The 22,988-nt window shown below is 37.9% G+C and overlaps 1 protein-coding gene across 3 annotated transcripts in view; it reads right to left on the reverse strand.

Moving 5' to 3' along the window:
* Window positions 1-1,491: 1,491 nt before the first annotated feature.
* Window positions 1,492-22,988, reverse strand: part of shtn1 (shootin 1) — a 49,156-nt gene continuing 27,659 nt past the window's right edge. The window contains exons 7-17 of one of the 3 annotated variants that reach the window (XM_084736351.1): window positions 21,008-21,105; window positions 17,601-17,682; window positions 17,287-17,381; window positions 17,048-17,194; window positions 13,215-13,368; window positions 12,787-12,901; window positions 12,373-12,455; window positions 8,131-8,234; window positions 6,151-6,201; window positions 3,814-3,934; window positions 1,492-2,332 (exon numbers count right to left, since the gene is read on the reverse strand). In XM_084736351.1, coding sequence (XP_084592477.1) covers window positions 2,301-2,332; window positions 3,814-3,934; window positions 6,151-6,201; window positions 8,131-8,234; window positions 12,373-12,455; window positions 12,787-12,901; window positions 13,215-13,368; window positions 17,048-17,194; window positions 17,287-17,381; window positions 17,601-17,682; window positions 21,008-21,105 — 1,082 coding nt within the window. In that variant the 3' untranslated portion in view covers window positions 1,492-2,300. Of the gene's footprint in view, window positions 2,333-3,813; window positions 3,935-6,150; window positions 6,205-8,130; window positions 8,235-12,372; window positions 12,456-12,786; window positions 12,902-13,214; window positions 13,369-17,047; window positions 17,195-17,286; window positions 17,382-17,600; window positions 17,683-21,007; window positions 21,106-22,988 lie in introns of all 3 variants that reach the window. The other 2 variants (XM_084736350.1, XM_084736352.1) reach the window with 2 other exon arrangements.

Consider the following 22,988-nt stretch of genomic DNA (forward strand, 5'->3'; position numbering starts at 1 on the left):
AAAATCGCAAGCGAAAGCTATCTCACAACAAACTACAATTATGTGTGTAGGATGAATTACCTGTCCAGCAGAAAACAGGCAACCTTGGCGACACTGTGAAAACGTTTCCATCGTGTAAACGCTATGCCGATGTTGATTCGTGTTTTTTGTTTTTGTTCCTGTCATGCTTGCGTTTACTTTCTTCACGTCTCCGCTTCTTGGATGACGGGGATTCACTGTCCGCTGCTTTTTGTTCTGGTACAGTGTATGTATGATCCTCCATTTGTCAAAACTGTGCCAGTCAAGGTTCACAACGCTAAATGGTCTGCCAGCAATCACCTGCATCTATCCTCCCCGTCTACTTCCGTGTTTACGCTGCGGCGTCTATGTAAGGTCGCCATGGGCTTCCCAAGACTCACTGTTAGTGCAGTTTGTCCGCTCTGTGCTGCCGTAGACGGTGCAGGATGATGATCTCCGTAAGGCGACCCGACAGTATGTAACTATAAATGGCTATTTCTAAAGTAACGGGAACATATAGATTATGAGTTTACGTTGATTGATAATAATAAATAACATACTTATATATATCTCATTTATGTACATAAATTCCTGTAATTATTACACACTGGTCCTTTAAGTCCATTGTTCACTCACTGTTTTATGTGTCTTTGATCTTGACCAACTCACCCTAATAACAATATAAAGTTTTTTAGCTGCCACATGTAGCTGCAGCTGTGTTTCCTTCTTGATAGGACTCATCAGCCTCACAATACGGCTGTATTCTCCACTGAGACATCTCTCTGCAGGTCAGTAATAGAACATCTCATCTTGTGTAGACTTCATCATTTTTAACAGTTATAAGCAGATAAATTCTTCTAAGCAGCAATGAGCTTTGGTCAGTGGAAGCAGCTATGTTGGATAATGACATTCTTCCTGTTAAATATTTTGACTGTGCGCCCTCTGGCATTTTGGAGAATACTGCCATGAGCAACAGCTTGAGCATAAAAGTCTCCATGCTGGCCTGTAGGTCGTGTGGGCTTCAAAGTGTCCCTTGATTTGTCTTGTGTTGCTTCTCTAGTGGACATAAGTCCACGGACACAGAAAAGTACAATCAGCATTTACTCCAGGGTCAAGTGACTCTGCAGTTGTCACATGTATTGATAATCTCCTGCTCTGATCAGCAGTGACACACAAATTTTTGCCCTTTTTGTCAGAGGCTCCTTTTCCATAAACATGTGCTGCTTGGATGGAATCAGTTTGACTTGCTGTGTGAGCCCAGCGCAGTGAAGTTTGTACCTGCATGAAAGTGTGTATTCAGTGACGAAGCGCTCGTCTTTAGTCAAGCAGTGGAACAGTAGAGAAACATTTGGTTCCTATAGATTCTTCACAATAAAAGCCCCCCCCCCCACACTATTTTATTATCTAAAAGCTTTTATTATGAAGCAACAAAATCAGGAAATGTTGTGTTTTTGTCTGCACTAACTTGAGACAAGTCAAACATGAAATGAGGCAGAAACCCTAACTCCAAACCAGAGAGATTCAGTTAGAAGCTACAAAAGTACTGACAGCCTGACACAGACACTTTTCAAAACCTCTTTCCCTCTGCTCACCTGCGCACACAAGGCTTTTCAGTGCACATCAGAAAAAAAAAAACACAGAAAGGCAAACAGGTCTACTGGCAATGGGAAAAAGGTCAACTACCTATTTTTAGTGTGTTTAAATATACTGCATATACATGCTTATTTTGGTGTAAAAGTGGTATAAGAAAGTTGGGGGTGTAAGTGTGACTGAGTGAGGGGGTACAAGGTACAAGGTTAACACTGGTCTAGACAGGACAATTAAGAGACACAATGCAGCAAGTTGCTTTGGAAAAAGCTCAAGGCTGCTAGACCTCCTCAGCTGTTCCTCACAGTGCAAACAATGAATTGGACTTTGCCTTCAGTGTTAGAAAAAGAGCTGAATGAACCCTGAAAAGATGGCGTGGATCTTTCATTTCACTGAAACTGAATGTCCTCAATGTAAATCACTGACTTGTTCAATAGTCTACGTGATACATAACCTCCGACTGTAATCACATCCAGGACATCTGCTCTGCTTGTTCTTTTTTCCTGATGTGGAAATCAACTAAGGACCATGTGACTATATTACTGTATTACTGTCTCCTCATAATACAGTCAAATCATTACTTTAAATGAATTCTGTGTACACACATTAAATTGAAATGCTCAATACTGGTTTTGCATCATGTGATCGTCCATTGGCCACAGCCAGTATGTGGTTGGAAAGTGATATCAGGGCTGTCCTCAGCCTGGGGGTTCCCTTCACACTGCAGGGGAGACCACTGGATGGAGACCTGCACAATGAGACAAACACTCACTGAAACAATCAGTGTCGCCACTATTTATTCACACTACAACAGGTAAGAATGACTGCTGTATTTCCTTAAAAAATTAATTTATTCACCCCAACTACAGAAGGCGCCAGGCCTTTATTTAAGGTAGGCTTGTATTAGAGACAGGCCTTTATTTCTAACTCTCTGTTTAATAAGTACAGGGTCATATTCTAGTATGAAGCTTTGTTTTGATTCGCTCCATTTTGCCATGTTAAAGTTAGTGCATTATGCTGTTAATATAAACTCAATATTTCCTGCTTCCTATTTCAGATAAAAGCCCTCTTGAATTTCAGTGGACACCCTTCATTTCTTAATAGGCTTTTATTGTGAAACATTTGCAGTAACATGTTGTGGAAAACTGATAGACTTGCAAGTTTTCCATGCGTCCCTTGAAATGTCGATACTGCCATCTACAAAATATAGTTTGGCTAAGACAAAAAGGAAAGGAAAAGGAAAATTCACAACTTTTCATGTGGATGTCCAATCAGTATTTATGATAAACGTAGTCACTTGAAGCAATAAATTCCTCAGTGCTGCTATATTGACCAAGAAAGCTGAGTTGTCCTGCTGCAAAATCTATTGCTTTACAGTGATGTCATAAGAACTACAGTCTATTTCAACTTAGACTTGTAGTCTCTGCCTCCACCTCGGGGCAAACTAGATCAGTATTTTTTCACCTAATGCTATATTTTGACCAAGAAAGTAATTGTTCCAGGCTAGGGTGGTGATATACAGTAACCTGGGCATCACAAGTTCACACACAATGCATCCTGGTTCATGTAGGCACTGCTGGCATGGTTCCACTCAGCTTTCTTGGTCAATATGGCAGTATTGAGAAATGTATTGCTTCAGTTGACAACAACATTTACCATCAACACTGACTGGACAGCCACATAAAAAGTGAATTTTCCCTTTAACACACAGTGACTGAAAAAGGGCAATAACACAATGTGTTGAAAATAGCATGATTATATGGTTGAATTAATAAAATCAAAGCAATACAAATATACATCATGCTTAGTTGGCATGAGGCACATCCACTCTTGTTTTTTCCCTGGCCTATATTTGGAACCCGGCCTTTATTTGTTTGTGTCGACTACACCATTGGCTATTATTTGAGACCCAGCTTTTATTTGGCTAAAATAAAGTAAGCTGTGACTCTGTCAGTGGACAGAATCACAAAAAGTGTTCAAGATCAGTTCTCTTCCAGTTTTGCTTCCTTGCAAGCTTCATCATTGACCAAAAAAAATCCATATAATCACATGTATACCACCTTTTTATCAAAGGTCAGACATTTGTAGAGATTTTTCAGAGTCCTGTGACCTGTTTAAAGAAAGCTATGATAAAATTAAACATTAGTAACTTTGGGTGAACTAATAAAAAAAAAAGCAACAAGGAATGAGTCTGTAAATGCATTAGAGCCCACAGAAAGTGTAACTTACTGGCATCATGCTGGGACTCCAGTGCATCCCGCCGTCTCAGCAGGATCCTCTGCAGCTCATTATCACGGTTTGTGGACGGAGACACTGGCCTTGCTTGAGGGGGGGTTCTATTGAATTTCTCCTGGACAGTTTGAACAAAAACACAAGTAACATGTAGACAACCTGTTTTGGAACGACCCAGCTGCAAAGTAACCATTACAGATCAGAAAAAGTAGATCTCATTTTAACTTTGTGTTTTTATTGCTATGTGTCTACTCATCCTTGAGACTGGGACAAAATATATTTTGAGGGTGTTTTGATTTTTACTCTTCAGTTATGCTGGAAAATGTATTTTAAAGATCAAATTCTTACATTTTTTCATTTCACAGCATAGTCAGAGTTCTCTTAATGTTAATCAGAATACACATTTTTTAACCATAATTCTTACGGCTTATGACTACGGAGTTGACATGTTGTGGTTGAGACACATCTGATAGAAATATTGTGGAATGAATTTGTCTAAACATAGAAAGTTTACCAGTGCTTGAGCAGTATTCCTGCCTTTTTTAAACCAGGAAGTGACACAGGGGTAGAGCTTGGGATCTGTGCCCGGACCTGATGGGACCCAACTGGGTTTGGGTTGGGACGGGCCATATATTACACATATTTAATGGGCTTAAATCAGGTTTGGGCTGCAATACTATTATTATTATTATTGTTGTTGTTGTTGTTGTTGTTGTTGTTGTTATTATTGTTGTTAGTAGTAGTAGTAGTAGTAGTAGCATTATCAGTAGCAGTAGTAGTCTTCTCCCAAATTTTGTCATTGCTAATTCGAATTCCCCCATGTCTTATCCATGTCACTGTCAACTCCTACTGTTTGGTACATAGAAGGAAGCTTGTTAAGAAAATTTTCAGGCTGCAATCAGGTTCAGGCCAAACTACACTAATGCGGGATGGGTTTGGGTCAGGTTTGGACAGAATTTTGTTGGGCTTGGCCCTTTTTCAGGCCCGATCAAAGTTCTAGACAGGGGTCATTTTCATGTTTTTGTAATAATCTGACAGGATTGACGGAAATCTGGGAAAGAACTTTAAAGGGCCAAAATTTTCATTACAAAAATCGATTTTAAAACAAAGATGAATGAAATAGCACATTTTTATACTTATGTTATCAGTAGGTATTGTTAGTTTTAGATTTTGAAGGTTATTAACATACTTCAAATTTTTTGAACGTGGCTCAAAGCTAAAGATTTACAGTTAAGACTCAGGCTAAAAACATGGCGTAAATAACATTTTTTCTTAGTCAACTTGGCATATTGGGTCTTTCTTAGCTTTATTAAGAATGCTACATACTTGCAGTTATTAGCAGTTAACTCTGTACTTGTTAATAGTTAATTAACAAAATGTACTGGATCTTAAGTGTGAACAATGCCTATTAAGGCACAGCCACATCAAGGTCACCTGACCACATCCAGCCTGCAGAGGTGTGTTAGCATGAGAACACACAGCGCCGAAGCATTATCGGCCATTACTGACAGTTCAGTCAGACAACTCATGTTTTAGAGTGTTTATTGCAGCAGCAGAATATAGTTACCTCATCACTCCTCACAGATTATATTTACATAAAGATATTGGGGAAAGATGAACAAATATCTTGTTCCCCTTGTCAGAGCCTGCAGGTGGTGGTGGTGGGGCTGAAACTTTAAACTGAACTTTAAAGGGCCAAAATTTTCATTAAAAAATCGATTTTAAAACAAAGATGAATAAAATAGCACATTTCTATACCTATGTTATCAGTAGGTATTGTTAGTTTTAGATTTTGAAGGTTATTAACATACTTAAAATTTTTTGAAGTTGTGAATTCTTGTCTGGAACAAAAGTGATTTCAGGCACAGAGCAAGTTTAGAAATTAAAAAAAATGAAAGCAAAACATTTCATAATTCCATATATTCCATATACATAAATCATAAAAGAACACATTTTCACAATTAATAAATAAATTTGAGAGTTGATATTAAAAAAAATTTGTGAGGTTTGTTTTGGTAGGACATGATTTGTCCCAATGTTCAAGAAGAGAATAATTAACAGTACAACAGTAACAGTGTGTGCTCATTTAATCTGCTGTTCTTCATCTTGTATGTAAATATTATTACTGTACATCAGTAATTTGTCTTCTATAAAATATCTGAACACTTTTCCAACCTTGGTTGAATTTTATGATATTTCAGCAGTGAATTGTGGTGTTAGCACATCCATGTACAGTGAAGAAAACAAAGCTTCTCCTCTGGTGTAAACACACTGAAAGTTCAAGCAGTAAAATATGGCTTGTAAGGACACTTGATTGTTTTAAAGTCCCATTACCATGATTCCCTTAAGTTCCTGATAGGCAGAATTAGAGGGCAGCCTCTCCATCTGCTAAAAGGAAAATAGGAGGAAAAAGATAGGTTTGGTAAATAAACAGCAGTCTGACACATTATACTTATTTTTCCTCATTCAGCACTTAGAGGCTAAACTGCACCTCTTACCACAGAGACGAGACACTGTAGGCAAGCACAAGGATGTATGCTTTCTACAAGAAGCAAATGTGTAAACACACAATCATTCTGAGTCACATCAATTTTCCCATCCTCATTACTTATAATTACCTTGTAGAGCAGGTCCTAATGCTACCTAATTTGGCTGAGTTGTTGTGGCGAAGGAACACGCAGACTAAAAGATGTCTTGGCCATATGTCATGTTTTATCAAAACAAGCATCTCCTAGATAATCCCACACACTGATGGATTTAAGAGCACTGAACAATACGCGCTCAACAATGTACAAAAAACCTCATTTAGGCCCAAGAACACTGGCCGCGTGCAGCCAGTGGTTTAATTTGGTGATTTCAACAAAGATGACAACACATTTTCTGTATTCATGGCACAAATCATACACATGCACTTCCTTTAATGACTTTATTCATGTCTTCTCTCTGTCTTCAGTGTGAGATGTCTCTACAGTTTGTGCTGGACTTTTCTACTAACTTGGCGCTCTTTTCTTTGTCTGTTTGATGAGCTAATCCCTCTTCTGGTTATTTCGAACAAACACTGAATGTAATGCACATCACTTCTTGTGTTCCAGGAGATTTTTCCCCTGCCAACGTAAAGGCCTGCAGTGAATAGAGCAGCAGCACTGTGTGCCAGACATGAGTTGTCCCTTTACCAGCCATCTCAGCTCCTGATATCATGATCCTTATCACAGTTTAACACAAGTTCATCTCTCACATTTCAGCTCAACGCTAAGATCCATCAGCCTATCGAGCTAATATTCACCTCCAGCTGCTGCCACAAACCTCACGCTCATTGTCTTACTGTCTTATTTCAAACAATTCCTGTTCTGTGTGCCTGAAATAATAATCCTGAATCTGAGATTAGTTATTGATTCATGAAAAAAGGAGTGTTGAAACAACAAACAAAATCATTACTTAGGCTTAGACTTAACATATATTTATTTATATATACATATATATGTATATATATATATTTATATATATACATATATATATATATATATATATATATATATATATATATATATATATATATATATATATATATACGAACGTGGCTCAAAGCTAAAGATTTACAGTTAAGACTCAGGCTAAAAACATGGCGTAAATAACATTTTTTCTTAGTCAACTTGGCATATTGGGTCTTTCTTAGCTTTATTAAGAATGCTACATACTTGCAGTTATTAGCAGTTAACTCTGCACTTGTTAACAGTTAATTAACAAAATGTACTGGATCTTAAGTGTGAACAATGCCTATTAAGGCACAGCCACATCAAGGTCACCTGACCACATCCAGCCTGCAGAGGTGTGTTAGCATGAGAACACACAGCGCCGAAGCATTATTGGCCATTACTGACAGTTCAGTCAGACAACTCATGTTTTAGAGTGTTTATTGCAGCAGCAGAATATAGTTACCTCATCACTCCTCACAGATTATATTTACATAAAGATATTGGGGAAAGATGAACAAATATCTTGTTCCCCTTGTCAGAGCCTGCAGGTGGTGGTGGGGCTGAAAGAACAGGCAGTGACACTGATGTAAGGCAGAAATGGCATTGGCAGGCAGAGGGGTGGTTTTATCAGTTTAAGTAGACCAGTAGATTGGAGGGGTGTGTTTGGTTATGTACTACAGAGAGTGAGGCATGTCGCATGTGATTAGGAGCAGCTCCAGTTGACTGCCTGAACTAGCTCGCAGGCGTCACTATATTTTCCTGCCATGAAGAGGTTCTTGAACTTGCTTCAAAAGTAAAAAAAAAAAAACAGTAGGTGACAGATATTGTCATGTGACTTTACCTGTCTCCTGGTCCTGTTGGGTGACTGGCTGACAGGTCGAAGTTGGACGCCTCTCTTAATCCTTTGCATCATTTCGTCCACTGCCTGCTGCTTGATGTCCACCTCTGGATGTGACAGACACAATGAGCAGAGAGACAAAAACTTCATTAGGCTTCAGACCTGCCATATTTAGCAGCTTCGCTGATACTAAATGAGCCTGTGCCTGGGAAACAGTGCCAAGAACCAAAATGAGTTTCAATGATTTTGAGAGGTACGAGGCACTGTGTAATTCACAGGCATCATTAGCCCTGCTCTTGAAATACAGCTCATTTAGATGTAAAAGCTTAAAAATGACACAAGCCCCCAGGACCAATCAATGAAGTTTTTGTTGGAGAAACTCCAGCTTTTTCCTCTTAATTATGCCAGAAATATTGACTGAGCTGGACGAGTGTGGATCCCATTTGAAGTTGGATTTGTCTGTCATCATGGAACAATTAATAATTACTGCCATGGCTGCTTCTTTAGTGGTGTTCAAAGTACCTGCAGAGTTCAAAGCCTTTGTATAGTGTGTGAGGTTACCAAAATTATTCTGGAATGAATTTCGACTCTGTGTAAAAAAAACACAAACATTATTCAGCAATTTTCCATCCAAAAGTTCTGGGAGGATAAGAGAGTTTCTCAAGTTCACAAAAGACAGGGACAAAAAATCAAATTCTGCAGTAATGCAGCCCATTGGCAAAGAAATGTGAATATTTAATTTTCTTACATAGAGCATTCAGTGGTATACACAATGGAACTATTGTCAGTAAGATGTCTTTAAAAAAACTATTTTGTGTTAAAGTGATAGTAAAATATTTTCCTCCAAAGTGCTCAGAAAGAGACTATTATCCAGGTGTCAGAGACGAAGATCCTTGGGTGGCATCTATTCAGCCTTGTATGTAATTCCAACAAATACCCTGTGCGTAGTGCCCAATTCAGACCTCATATATTCAAAAACTATTTAACAAAATGAGGACACAGTATAGCCTGTTCAGTCAACATGAACGTCCTACCTGCTCCATCAAGTCAAGGCTTCTCTTTTGTTTGCGCAAATTGAAGAATTTAACACGTTGACCTAATAGGCCAGCAATAGAGATGTTTGAATTTCTCATGCACCACTTGCTACAACATTTGTCCTTCTACACAAAAGTGACTTCGATTTGCAAAGGAAAAGGCAAAAAGGGATCAAATCTGAAAGCCAAAAACAGGATTCAAGACCAGTTCTGCTATGCTGACATGCATGAGAAATAGCAGCCTGAGGAGAATAAAATACAAAATGAACATACATCACACAGAGAAAGAAAAGATACGCTGCATGTTTGAATTTTGAGAGTTCCAGAATATGGACATTCACACAGTGTCTCCCTCGCTGTCATCCCTCAGAATACAAAAGATTGCCTACTGGAACAGCGGAAAATTTTATATTAGGATACTAAAGCAAGTCATTTCAATTAGAACAATAAAAAACATCTTAAATCCTTCTCTTTTTCAATAGAACTGGTACTACTCCTCAGTCCTCATACTCATGACTTACGTTATATTTAGAGTGTGTCTGATTATTACATCCATCTGTGTGGTGCTGGAACATTACAACTGTACATTTATCATGTGTTGACAGTGAATAGCAGCTTATAAAATCTTATTGTCTTTAAGTGTTCCGCTGCATTCAAATGTATCATATATTTATATTTTTGTTGCATCAAATGTCTGTTGTCATATTTCATGACATCATCATATGAGTGAATGGCAGTGGTGGACAAAGTACTGAAAATCTGTACTCAAGTACAAATACTGTTACATTGCTAAAATAATACTCAGTTACAAGTAAAAGTGCTGGTGTTAGAAAAATACTTAAGTAAAACTACAAAGGATTTGTTAGTACTCAGATTATTAGTTACTTTTAACCGCTGACGTCACAGTCACCTCTCCAAACTAGGGTTGTAAATTTTGTGTTTTGTCCTGAACCAGTACTTGAAAACACTAACTGCTAAATCAATAACAATTTCTTTTCTTTTTAATTTGTTAAATTCTTAATGGCAATTCATCAGATTTTGTTTGTATGTCTTTGTTTTCATTGGTCTGTTTGTGATTTGACCAAATGGTTGGCTACTAAAATACAGATGAAAGGTTTGGACATTAATTCAAATTGTACTCAGTTCTCTCAACTATGATTTATATGAAAAGTAATTTAGTATATTGCATCTTGTAATGCATACTGCAAGTAAAAGTACAGCCTTAAAAATACCTAAAAAACTACTTAATTACAGTAATTTGAGTATTTGTAATTAGTTACTTCCAGCCTTAGTGAATGGTTTGTGTCAACAGTCTTTTTCTTTGGCAGAAAAGCCCTGTCAGGGTGCTGGGATCAGGAATTTGTGCGGTGAGAGAAAAAATAAAAAAACGCTGCACATGGTTTTTGTTTCTATGGCAACAATATCTTGACACTTCACTATTAGCTTAACAAGCACACTGTGGTGGTATAAAACAACAACAAAGCAGGTGGAAATATCACTTTTCTACTTCTTCTCTCTTTCATTTGTTTCTTTTTTGTATGAGCCCTCAATGATTTTTCAACTTTAAATAAAGCTTTTATATATAAAGTTATTGGTGTCAGGGTCTTGTGACACTGTGACCTCAGTGTATTTGAGTTATTTTTTATTTAGCTTCCCTGAGAAAGAAGTAACTCTGAGGGACAAACACAGCAGAACATCACACTACAGTCCTCCAGGGACTACTGTTCTCTACTCCACTGACTTCTTCTTCATGGTTTCCATTATTTCTTTCTTTCGGCATCAGCATCACATTCAAAATGTGTGTTTACTAAAAAGACTGAAATACATTGACTGTTGTTTGTTTAGTTTTTCAGGAGATGTTTTGTGTGAAGAAATAGCCAACTACAATGCAGCTGTTCATCTACTGAAGTCTTCATTGTGTATGTGTGTAAGTGGCAAACCAAAAGGCCAGCCAAAATCTCAAGGCACACCTGTATTCATATCCACACCAAACAGCCTCTGTGACCAACCTAACTAAAGGGCTTTTCACACCTACATAATAGATCTGTTCCCAAACCCAAAAGGACCTGAAGAGTTTGGGTCAGTCCATATTTCTCACATATTTCATGGGCTTACCTAGGAATTGGGCTGTATTCTTCTTCTTCTTCTTCTTCTTCTTCTCATTATTATTATTATCATACTTATTATCATTATTATTATTACTATTATTATGATTGTTGTTGTTATTATCATTATTGTTAGCAGTAGTTATAGTAGAAGTAATATTAATTTGTTTTCATTTTTCTCCCCAGTTTTTTTCATTGCTAATTCAAACTCCCTCAGTGTATTGTCCCTGTCACTGCCAACTGCCACTGTTTGGTGCATAGATGGAAGCTTGTTAAGAAAAATGTTGTTCACCCTGGGCTAAGAGTTAAGCCTGGGTTAATCGTGGGTTAAAGCCTCTGAACACCCACACAGGTGTTTAGCGTTAACCTGGCTGATTATCTTCGTCTTCTAATTTTCTAGTCCTGTTTCACACTGGCAGCTGTTAGCCCTGGGTTTAGTCGATTTTCTGGAGATAACCCTGCAAACTTTGGGCTAACCCTGCTCTGGTCAACTAACCGTAGGTTAAAGTCAGAGTCAGCACTCTTTGGAATGTTCTAGGATTGTGCCAGTGTGATAGCCTGCACTAATAGCTCCATTAGCCAGGGGCTAACAGCTCTCTTAACCTGGGGCTAAATGCAGTCTGAAAAGCCCTTAATGGAAGCAAGAAGGAGCCTACTAGCCAATCAGGGTTGGGGGAAAAATAGGTATCAGTCAACAGTAAAAACTATGGTTAACTTTGATTTTCAAACAGGGTTTTTGCATGTCCTCAGAAAGTCTAAAATCCAATAATCTGAACTTTAGGCCTTAAAATGTCTCAAATACAATTGAACTTGTTGAAACCTGTAGAAACCCTTATTAAAGGAATTTTTCGGCAATAGAATTTGCATTTGTAGAGATGTATATTGCAATAATAATGTATGGCTGTTATAAAATCCCAAGGCACACCTGGAATTCCCTCAAAGCATCACAACACACCAGTGTGCCCTGGCACACTGTTTGGAACCACTGCTCTATGTTACAAAATACTGGACACCTACCAGCCAATGCAAGTGGAAAGTTCATGTTGCACATAGAATGCAAACATATATACAGTATAATGCACATTTAGTGGATGTTTGGTGTGTACCTGGTGTCTTGGCAGAGTCCTGGACCACCAGTGGGATGTCAGTACCAATGTCTTTTTTCTTTCGGATCAGTGACAGCAGTGAACTACAGGGGAAGGCACAGATGGAGAACAGCTGGTTGTTATTTAGGGCAAGATCCCAAAGGTGCTCACTGGTATTGATGTGGTCACCTTAATTACACAATGTTCTTTTACAAGGCTTTCAGGAACAAATTTAAGTTTCCATCATGTTACACGGTAGCTTTTTGTTTTTGTATGCACATCAGAGTGTCATCATCTCATGAATATGTTTTTCTCACTTTTGTATGACAACAGCAAAAAATACAGACTGTAATAACCAGATAGTTAACCAGACAGACACACACACAGACAGCGCTGTCTCTTTTCTTTAAAAGGAGCAAGTGTGTGTGATCAAACCTGAGTGGGTTGGAGGCCAGAGGAGCTGGAGGAGGCGGGGGGGGTGGGGGAGGTGGAGGTGCTGGAACCGGGGGTGGGTTAGTAGCTGCCTGCAGCTTCTTCTGAAGCTCCTCAACTGTCAAGTGAAACACATCCAGTTGCAGTACACACACACACACACACACACACACGCACACGCACACGCACACACACACACACACACACACACACACCAAGAAGAGAAAAGGAAACTATTATAGTCAAGAGTCTGCAGAACAACTCATGGTCTTCCAGGCTGACAAAAGATATGAAGAGAATCTCATGGTCATACTTGAAATCAGATGGGGCCTGTTGGGATTGTAGCAGCCTGCACAGACAGTGCTCGCTCAGCTCGACAGTGAAATGTCCCACAGTGCGTCCTGTCCTTACAGTTTCTAATATGTCTTCACCTGTAAACCGCAGATCCTTGACCTCCACTTCAGCCTTGGAGCATTTGTCAGTGTAATCCCTCCTCTCCTCCTCCACGAGCTCCAGTTTACGCCTCAATGCCGCCAGTTCTTTCTGAGCCTCACAGCTCCTCAGCCTGTCCTCCATCTGCTTTATCTGAAGACACAGCAACCACAACACACACAACACACACTCACTGTTATAGCTGCAGTGATTTCCACAGAGGGCAGCACAGTATTGATCATCATCAGCTTATTGCTGATAACTTTACAAACTTCCAGTCAGCGTGAGCAACCTATGAGGATCCACTTGAGGTCTAATCTGTGTTTTCAACTATTCCTTAAAAGGATGTTCCTTTCTTACTAAAAGGACAGTTCATCCCACAACAAAAAATACATGTTTTTCCTCTTACCTGTGGGGATGTTTATCCATCTAGATTTTCTTGGTGTGAGTTGCAGAGTTGTGGAGCTATCAGCTGTAGAGATGTCTGCCTTCAATATAATGGTACAAAAAGGCACTTGGATTGTGGTGTTCACAGCACCACAAAAATACATTTGAAAATTCAAAACCTTGTTGTGAGCAGTTTCATGTAGGAACTACTTTCTTTCTTTTCTACTAGAAAGAAAATAGTTCCTTCAAGAAACTAACTGACACAACCCAAAATTTCAAGGCAACTTAAGGCAAAAGATGTTTCAAGTTTGAGCCCAACTCAAACTCAACTAAAAAAAATCTGCCAACCTATAATCTGTAGTTGAGGTGATTTACTTTTCTTCTTGCTTCTCCTTTTTTTTAATTGGTCACAGTGAGCTTTGAACCTGTTTTGTCATTATCAGGCTGCCTGAAAATGAAATAGTTTTAACTGAAAATATTAAAATGTTAACCATTATTCACTTTCACTCTTCCCCCACAAATATCGAGACATTCTGTCAATTTCTGTTTTCACTGCCAGGCGGTAGGGGACGCTATGACGGATCATCTGACAAAAATCTATCACTTGAAGAAAAAGAGAAGTGTCAGAATTAAGCGGCAGAAAAAGATGATATTATGTAGCATGAAAAACATTGGTGCTCAGCTGCAGATCTGTGAGACAGAGAGAACTGTGATTCATCCACAGAGTGAGGCTGCTCACACTGCAGCCAGAGCAGAGAGCACTCCAGTCCTCTGGCCTCTCAGACAGTGTTTTGGACACATACAGCTACTGTTAGCCACACTGGTGACAGTAATGTCACATGCATAATATGAAGTGATAAAAAAAACAAAAATAAAAACATGAAGCCGGTATTCTGCTCAAAAACACTGTTTTCACAGTTTTTATTCCGAAAAGTTTTTTGATGCAACCAACCAACATTCAAGTGGTTCAAAGAATGAATGGACCTTCAACAAAACATTTTTGTGTGTCTGAAACTAGAATATTCTTTTTTTATATATATATATTCCATGTTAACATATTCACAGAATTGGATATTCTGTGGATGCTGAAAAATCAGTCAGTTTTATCAAAAATGCTGGTGCTGGCTGGCAACTTTAAAAAAAACACTGGTAGAAAAAGAGTTAATGAGTTTACTCAGTAATTTCTGAAATACTTTTTGTGTGGGTTCTAAAATTCAAAGATTCAAGTTTATCTGAAGAAGAAAAATCAGTTAGCTCAACAAAAGACTGTTAGTTGATAAAACGTTTTAAAAGCTTAAAAGTTTGAGTTGGTCTTAAAACTAAAAAATCTATTGCAGTCAGTTTTCACGTAACTTGAAATTTTGAGCTTACTCAACTTTTTCATTTTTACAATGAAGATGTGTGGAGTAACCTTGTCATTATTTTTGGAAAGAAACACTGGTTTTGAATTCTTCTAATGTATATTTTTAGCCATTTGAGCACCACAAGACAGGTGCCATTTAGTCCCATTATACTGGAGAGAAAGCAGACATCTCTATAGCTGACATCTTCAAAAATCTGCAACTCACACCAAAACTATCTAGACTGATAAATAGCACTACAGGTACGAGGAAAATATGTAGTTTTGATTTTAATGTGAACTGTCAATTTAACTTAAAAAGACAAAATGTGAAAAATGCTGGATGAAACAATGATTGACGACATGTTTGTGTTCTCCTTCAGCTTTGCAGCACTGTGTTGGCTGTGGTGGCTGCAGCTCCTGCAGCGATGATGTCTGATAAGTAGCACTGGGCAGCTGCCAGTCGGTGTTTATAGCCATCCACTCCCCCAGCCCCGGTTCCTTAACCGGTGTTTGAATTGTTCCTCAAATTAAGGGTATGGCTCACCTCCACCCTGACACCAGCAGAGATCAGTGATCCCACTCAACTCTAATTGTTTTCCATCAGTGCCACAGGAGGTGGGTGGGAGCTGGAGGCTACACTGCTGCTTTTAATTATGAATCTGGCAGGTCATGGCTCCCAGGTTTAACTGTCAGGACCTGTGATCATTCACCAGGCATCACCCCCCATGTAATTAACCAGATAAATCCTTCTTGTTTTGATGCCTATGAATTAGAGGCAGTACAGGTGTAAAGCAGGATGTGTTACATATGTAATAATTTTCTTGTATTTGAACTATTTCTGTGTTTCTAATGAGTGAAGCATGAACGTATAATTGAACAAAGGATTTTGGTTGAATGTCACTATAACTGATCCTTCGCTAAGTTCCACCTCCAAACAGGAACTGTCCAATCAACCATAACTAGAGCTGTCACGTTCTCCATTTCTCTACATATTGACACAGTGTGCAGGAGGCTCAGAGAGGAGTGATACTCAGGGTTTCATGAGTCCGGATGGTCATATCTTTTTTGCTGTCTCTCAAAAACATGAAATACAAGAACACATGTTTGGTGAACATGTCACTTCTATGTGACATATACTGCTGACCTGCTATCTAAATACCTAAATACTCCTGACCCCCTTCAAAAGACAGGAATGGATCTATGATGGGGAGGGGTGGGATGCAAGAGGTTTTCACCAAAATATATTCAGACGTCTATTATTTTATTAACAATTAACTCTACTGTACTTTTATTTGTTTTTTTTGTATGATTTACAAATGTGTTACTTCTAGTTGAAAACATCCTTTTTTCTCATGCTGATCCGCAGTTTTGATGTATTTTAATGTATTATTCCATTATTCCATGCACACTAATATTTAACATGCATGGTTGTCCTAGCCAGCAACATGTTGTTTTACATGTAAATTTTATAAATGAAGGAAATATGAAACACATTTGGTTTGATGTAGATTTTAGAAGGTGACTGGTACTTAAGGGAGAAGGTGGTATTGTGTTCCAGAAGAGATGTCATTCACCTGCATTATTCTATAGAATATAACATCACCCATTCTTGAGACAAATCACTGGGACGAATCGTCCTACGAAAAAAACGTATTACTTATTAAATTATTAATACCAACACTAATCCCTAAATGTAATAGCTTTAATTTTTTTTTAATTTTTAAACTTGCTCGGTCAGAAAACACCCTCATTCTAGACAAGCCTTCACAACTTCAAACAATTTAAAATTGTGTTAAAAGCCTTCAAAATCTACAATTAACAATAGCTCCTAATAATATAGGAGGAAAAATTTTATTATAATCATTGTTTTAAAATGGATTTTTATGAAAATGTTAGCTTTTAAAGTTGTGTCCCAGATCAAGTAGTAGTAATCGTAGTAATAGTATTGTAGTAGTAGGAGTTAGTGAATGGATGGATGGATGGATGGATGGATGGATGGATGGATGGATGGATGGATGGATGGATGGATGGATGGATGGATGGATCAAAGAAGTTTAACTCCATGTGTGATGTCTGTTGTGTGCATGAGTTGCATACACAGACCTGGTTCTGGTGCTCCAGCTTCTGTGTCTCCAGATCCTTGGTCAGTCTGGTGACCTGGCTGAGGGCCTCCTGCAGAGCCTGACTGGGCGACGAGTTCTGCATCAAGATCTGACTCTGTCTCTTCAGCTGCTTCTGCTCCACCACCATCTGAGAACAGGTCCACAGTATTGCCCCGTGTGACAGACAGTCAGGACACATTGTTGCATCATGAACATGTTCTGCTGCTGCAACAAACTCACCGCTCTGGCAAAGTTCTCTGCCTCTGTCCTCAGGTCCCTCTCCAGGTTCAAGGTGTCCTGTAAGACCTCGAATTCGTCCACAACAAACTGAGACACTGGAAAAAGAATTCCTCAGTGGTGCATTTTAAACTTGCATTTCATCAGCAGTGCAACATGTAGGCTACACTATATCAACAATCATCTTTCATGATCATTTCATGTTATTGTTACAGTTATCCAGTTAATATTTACAATGGTTATCCATTTTTCTCATTAGATCAATAGTGACAATTCTTCTATAAATGAAGACCACATTCACTGCATGCGCCACATACCTCTGTTGTATTTCCCCAGGAGCTTCTTTTGTTCCACAGTCTCAGCAATCAGCACAGTGTTATCATGTTTTTCCTTCAGCAGCTGCAAACAGAAGATGAGAGAGTACAGAGTTAACTATGAGCTCTATTTTACAGAAATATAAACTGTCACTGTCAAAATGGAGATGACACAGGTTTTTACAAACAGATGTTCATTTCAACATTTCAACAAGTGCAACTAATTAGAGTTGTAGTGATTAGTCATTTACTTACTTTATCAAAAGAAAATTAGTTAAAAATTAGAAAATTATTTTGATAATACATTAAAAATCCTAGTCACGTTTCAAGCAACTTCCAGCTTCTTAAATGTGACGATTTGTTTTTCTTTGTCCTTTTTGACAGTAAATGAAGAGTCTTTGGGTTTTAGACACTGGCGGCTAGTCTCTCCCCACATCTTAAAACTTCAGTGAAGAAGACTTAATTACTTGAGAGAGGAGCTTGGTGGAGCACAGAACCTGCGCCCTCAGCATTCATCTGAATGCTGCTGGTTTACACATCATCAACCTCTGGTTGGCAGCAGAAAGCGACTGGCTCGATCTACATCTGATAATTAATACAGCAGAGGGAGATCTCAGATGTGCTGGTAGTTGGAAGAGTTTAGCAAATTAGCTGCTAGAATGGAAATACAAAATACGTGAAGTCACTATAAACAACGTGTTTTGAGAGGAGAACGAAGAGAAGCTGAGAGTTAAAGAACCTGATCAGCTGACGTCATAAAGCAACAACAATGAGAGGAAGATGATAAACTCTGAGGAGAACATCGTGACAGTGGAACTCAGCCTCACACTGAGACCAGGTGATCTTCAGACAGGTGAGCAGCTGGATAAAGTATTCATATCATTTACTTCAGTAAAAACACTAATACCACAATGTGAAAATACTCCACTACAAGTAAAAGTCCTGCATTTAAAACCTTAAAAACAGCAGCTGTTATCAGTATGAAAAGTAAAAGTAACCACTGTGCAGTAAAATGTTCCCTGTCAGGTAAATATAGTGGAGTAAAAAAGTTAACTATAAAGTAATATAACATGCATGTTATTTGAAATTAGAAAATAGATTAGAATTAGAGAGGTAAAGTACTTGAGCAAATGTACTTAGTTACATTCCCCCACTGGAGATGACAGAAGCTGAATATGTGGTGTCGGTCTGTTACAAACTTTTAAATAGTTGCTGTTTTGTGAAGCGTGTGACACACCTTAAAGTAGGTACTTTATAAAAACCTGTGAAAGGCATTTAACCACAGAGCGTTTTAAGCCACAAGATGGCAAATTTTAACTAATTAATGTATTTATTCTTAAATCTAGTTATTTTCTAATAGATTTTAGTGTGTTCATAATTTTCTTTCATTGTATGACGGTTTGTGGATGTCTTTCATACTTATTGAGGTATTTTGCTTACTTTAGTCTTTCAGCACAAATTGTAAAATAAAATATAATTATTATAAGAGATTTGCACAAATTGAAGTACCTTAACTTACCTAAGTCAGTTCCATTAGGTTATAAAACATGTTCATTTAGTTCCGCAAGTACAAATAAAGGTCCTTTTCCTACATTAAAATACACTAGTGCGATACCTTAAGATGTTTGCCTGACTTTTGCTACAGCACCCCCTGGAGAAAACATCACCAGCTGCCACTGGTTTTAGACTGTTGGTTGGACAGAAGAAGACATTTGAAGAACTCACTTTGGGCTCTGGGAAAGAGTGATGAGCATTTTTGACATTTTCTTCCACATTTTAAAGACTAAATGATTAATTGATTGATTGTAAAAGAGACAACTGGACCAAAACAGCAGTGATTTTCTTTGTCACAGAAAACAGGCATTACATGTAACTTAATGTTCTTTAGCCTTCCAGAAAACCATTGTTTTTAAATTTATTTCCGTGCAGCATTATTACTTAATTTTAACTCAAAATTAAATTACCAGAACTGAACACTGGGCTTATTTTTTGGCAACCAGGCACCAGCTTTTGGTCACCAAAACTGAAAATATTGTTGCCATTTTTAGTCACCTTATATTTTAAGTAATTAGGATACTAAACAGTTACACACCAGCTTAATAATGCAGATGTGAAATTAAGAATATTTAAAAGTTTCATTAAAGTAAGCTGTGTATCTGTAGGATGTGCTACCATGATGTGATTTTGATGTGTGATGGAGGTGGATGTAGTTGATGGCTGTACAATAATGTAAAAAAAGACTTTTTTTTTTGTTCATCTGCTTCAGTTGAATTAATGTGCACATTCATCATGTTGGCAGGTTAATCAAACTTTTCATCCCACAATCACACATGCAGTGTTCAGACTGTCTTACACCTGGCGCAAAGCTGTTGCACTGGTGGTGCAGGTGGATTTGCTATCTCACACCAGCCCAGTTGCCATTTTTGCAACGTCAGCAAGATAGCAAATGAACTTGCACCTGGTCTGTGCAGTCATGGGCAGGAGGTCTAAAAATGAAGGCAAAACAAAGGTGTGGCCTGGCGCATTTGGTATCTTGTATTTGGTGCAGTGGAGTAAAAAGATACATAACATAAGAAAGCAGCAGACATGTCTGGTCGAAGTACACGCACACATCTCCAAAATCACAAAACACCTTCGTTTATGTTCAGCCTATTCTTAAAGGTGATGAGAGCTGACTTTCTGATTGGTTTATTACATGGTCGGCCTAAATCCACCCCTGAATTAATCAAGGCACATGTGCACAGCTGATAGGAGTATCCCACTGTTGACTGCTGGTGCAAGGAGTGGGACGGCAGGATACCCCTGCATCCCTGGCACAAGAAGCCAAAGGTGGATTTGGACACACCTTGAATTAATTCAATCCATTGCATGTCATGCTTTCCCCTTGCTCTTTAGATCAGTGTAAGATAGGACCCTTAAAATGTATTTATTTTGGGGTGCATGTTTTATTGTTGTTTTGTCACTTTTTTCATATGTTATAAAGTGGTTGCCACTCTGATATGGAAAACCAGACTCAGCAAGCTAAAGTCAAGAAAAATGCTACAAAAACAGGTGTTGATGCAAAAACCTCACTGCACCTGTACAAACCTGCACCTGCACAAAGATACTGTAGTGACCATTCTGGCATCCATGAGCATATCTCATATCAGTGTGTGAAATCTGCAAGGTTATTAAGGCAGCGTTTCGACATACAAGTTCATTTGCCTGATGGATGCCTGGTACATCAAAACATTTCATTGATAATAACTTAGAAACTTGCAAATTTCAGTCTTGCTGCCTTCACTTATTATCTCTTAAAACAGTTTGGTGGTCTTGCTATTGACATAGAGTTATTATGACGTATTTTACATGTATTGCATATGAAATCAGAGTGATGGTGTAAATCAAAGCAGAAAAACTCATTAACTTACTTCTTCTCTGGTTTCCCTGAGTTGTTCTCTTACTGCTTCAAGATCAGTGACTGCTTGATCTTTCTCCTTTAGCATTAACTCCAACTTACTCTGTAGCTCTGAAACAAAGAAAATCAAATCACGTGTTAAACCTGTTCTTCAAAGAAAACAGACTGCTTTGCCAAAAAACATGTCATCTTGCAGAACACAGGAAAATATTGGTTTGGGTGAAAATATTCTAAATATGAACTCATACAACCCCTATTCAAAAAAACACAGAATCAAAAATACAGTTTTTGCTGTTTCATTTAGGAACTTTTTTTTCAGGTAGGTAGAATCTAACATGTTACTTCTTGTTACTTTCGTTCCGATGTATATATAGGTATATATATATATATATATATATATATATATATGCATATATATATATATATATATATATATATATATATATATATATATATATATATATATATATATATATATATATATATATCCTGGGTTATACTTTCATGTCTTGTTTTGTAGTTTGACTTTATTTTAACTGTAAAGTGTTTGGTAGTAAGAATGAGAACTCTAAAAAGAAATGTTTTGGCTCAACAAAAAAGTTAATGCAAAACTTTTCTTTGAATTATGACAACTTCTAATTTCTAAAAAAATGTTAAAGTTGATCCAACTACTGTTACACACTTAATTACTGTAATTGTGAACACAAGTTTTTCACTAAACAGTTATTGAGCCAATTTCATTAAGTTACTACAATTTGAATTTAGTCCTAAATCAATTAACACAGAAATGTGAGTTTAAATTATACACAGAATTAAGTTGATGCAACTACCAACATTATTATGCCAGCACAACTCATCAAAATAATGTTTGCAACTTAAAAGGTTGATTTAATTTAATTTGAATTATTATCTTGCAATGATGCATTTAATTAAGTTGTAACAAAAGCTCCCCTGAATGACTTTTTAGAGTGCAGTTCATATTTAATATGTAGGCATTTACCTCAGACCACCAGTGAAAAGTGAGTATATACTACATTAGCCATTCAGTTCTTTTTTTGTGAAACATGTATGAAAAACTAAACGTATTGGGTATGAATTCACTGAATACACAGTGAAATTAAAAAGACATTAAAAGAAGTAATGTCACTCATCCACTTCACGTGTTAACTGCATAAAATTTAGGAATTTGAGTGCCCAGGAAATCTGAGCAACACTTTTGTTCTGAAATCTTTGAAATTACACCAAGATGAAATGTGTTAATACTAAGCAGCTCACAGCAGGACCAGGCTGAGACATTTACGAGGGTACTTAAGCAGAAAAAGGTCGCTGACACCTAAAATTGTTTTTGGGGAGAGAAGGAATGGCCTTTGTTAAGTATTCTGATAGATAACATTCTTGTATTAAATGAAAACGCTGAAACGTGAACAGATGTGTTGTGACGACGGCAGGACCGTCTTTGGACCACACCTGAGATGTTCTCAGCTCAGAACTGAGACAGACGTTGTTTGATCATATTCAGTCGAAACCTTTGCATGGCAAAAGTGAAAACATGTAGAGTCAAAGTATCCCATGTGCTCCCTGACGGCAGCTGCTTTGACTAGTTGTCCATTAACATACAATTATGAATTTCGAACATAATAAGCCCACAATCTTTGAGCAAGTCAACTTATTTCTGTATTCAATCATCTTCTGCATCTGAGTATATCATTTGCAAATGACATGATTATCTCTCCCTTTTAATGCCAGCAGCCTTGAACAACATGATGAGAAAAGCATCATGGAGTATGAATCCATTATCACCCGGGCTATAATTACTGGTTGACTAAAGGAACTGACCGTGACATTTCCCAGGGACAGCTGGATGAGACACAAAGTAGTTCACTAGTACTGTACTTTAGACCAGTGGTTTCCAACCTTTTTCCTTGGGGTCCTCCCACTTGTAGCTAAGGAAAGCTGAGAGAGCCAGATTTTGGATAAAGTGCCGAAAAAATTTG

Source organism: Lutjanus erythropterus, chromosome 14, assembly GCF_056507025.1.
Source record: "Lutjanus erythropterus isolate fLutEry1 chromosome 14, fLutEry1.hap2, whole genome shotgun sequence".
NCBI lineage: Eukaryota > Metazoa > Chordata > Actinopteri > Lutjaniformes > Lutjanidae > Lutjanus > Lutjanus erythropterus.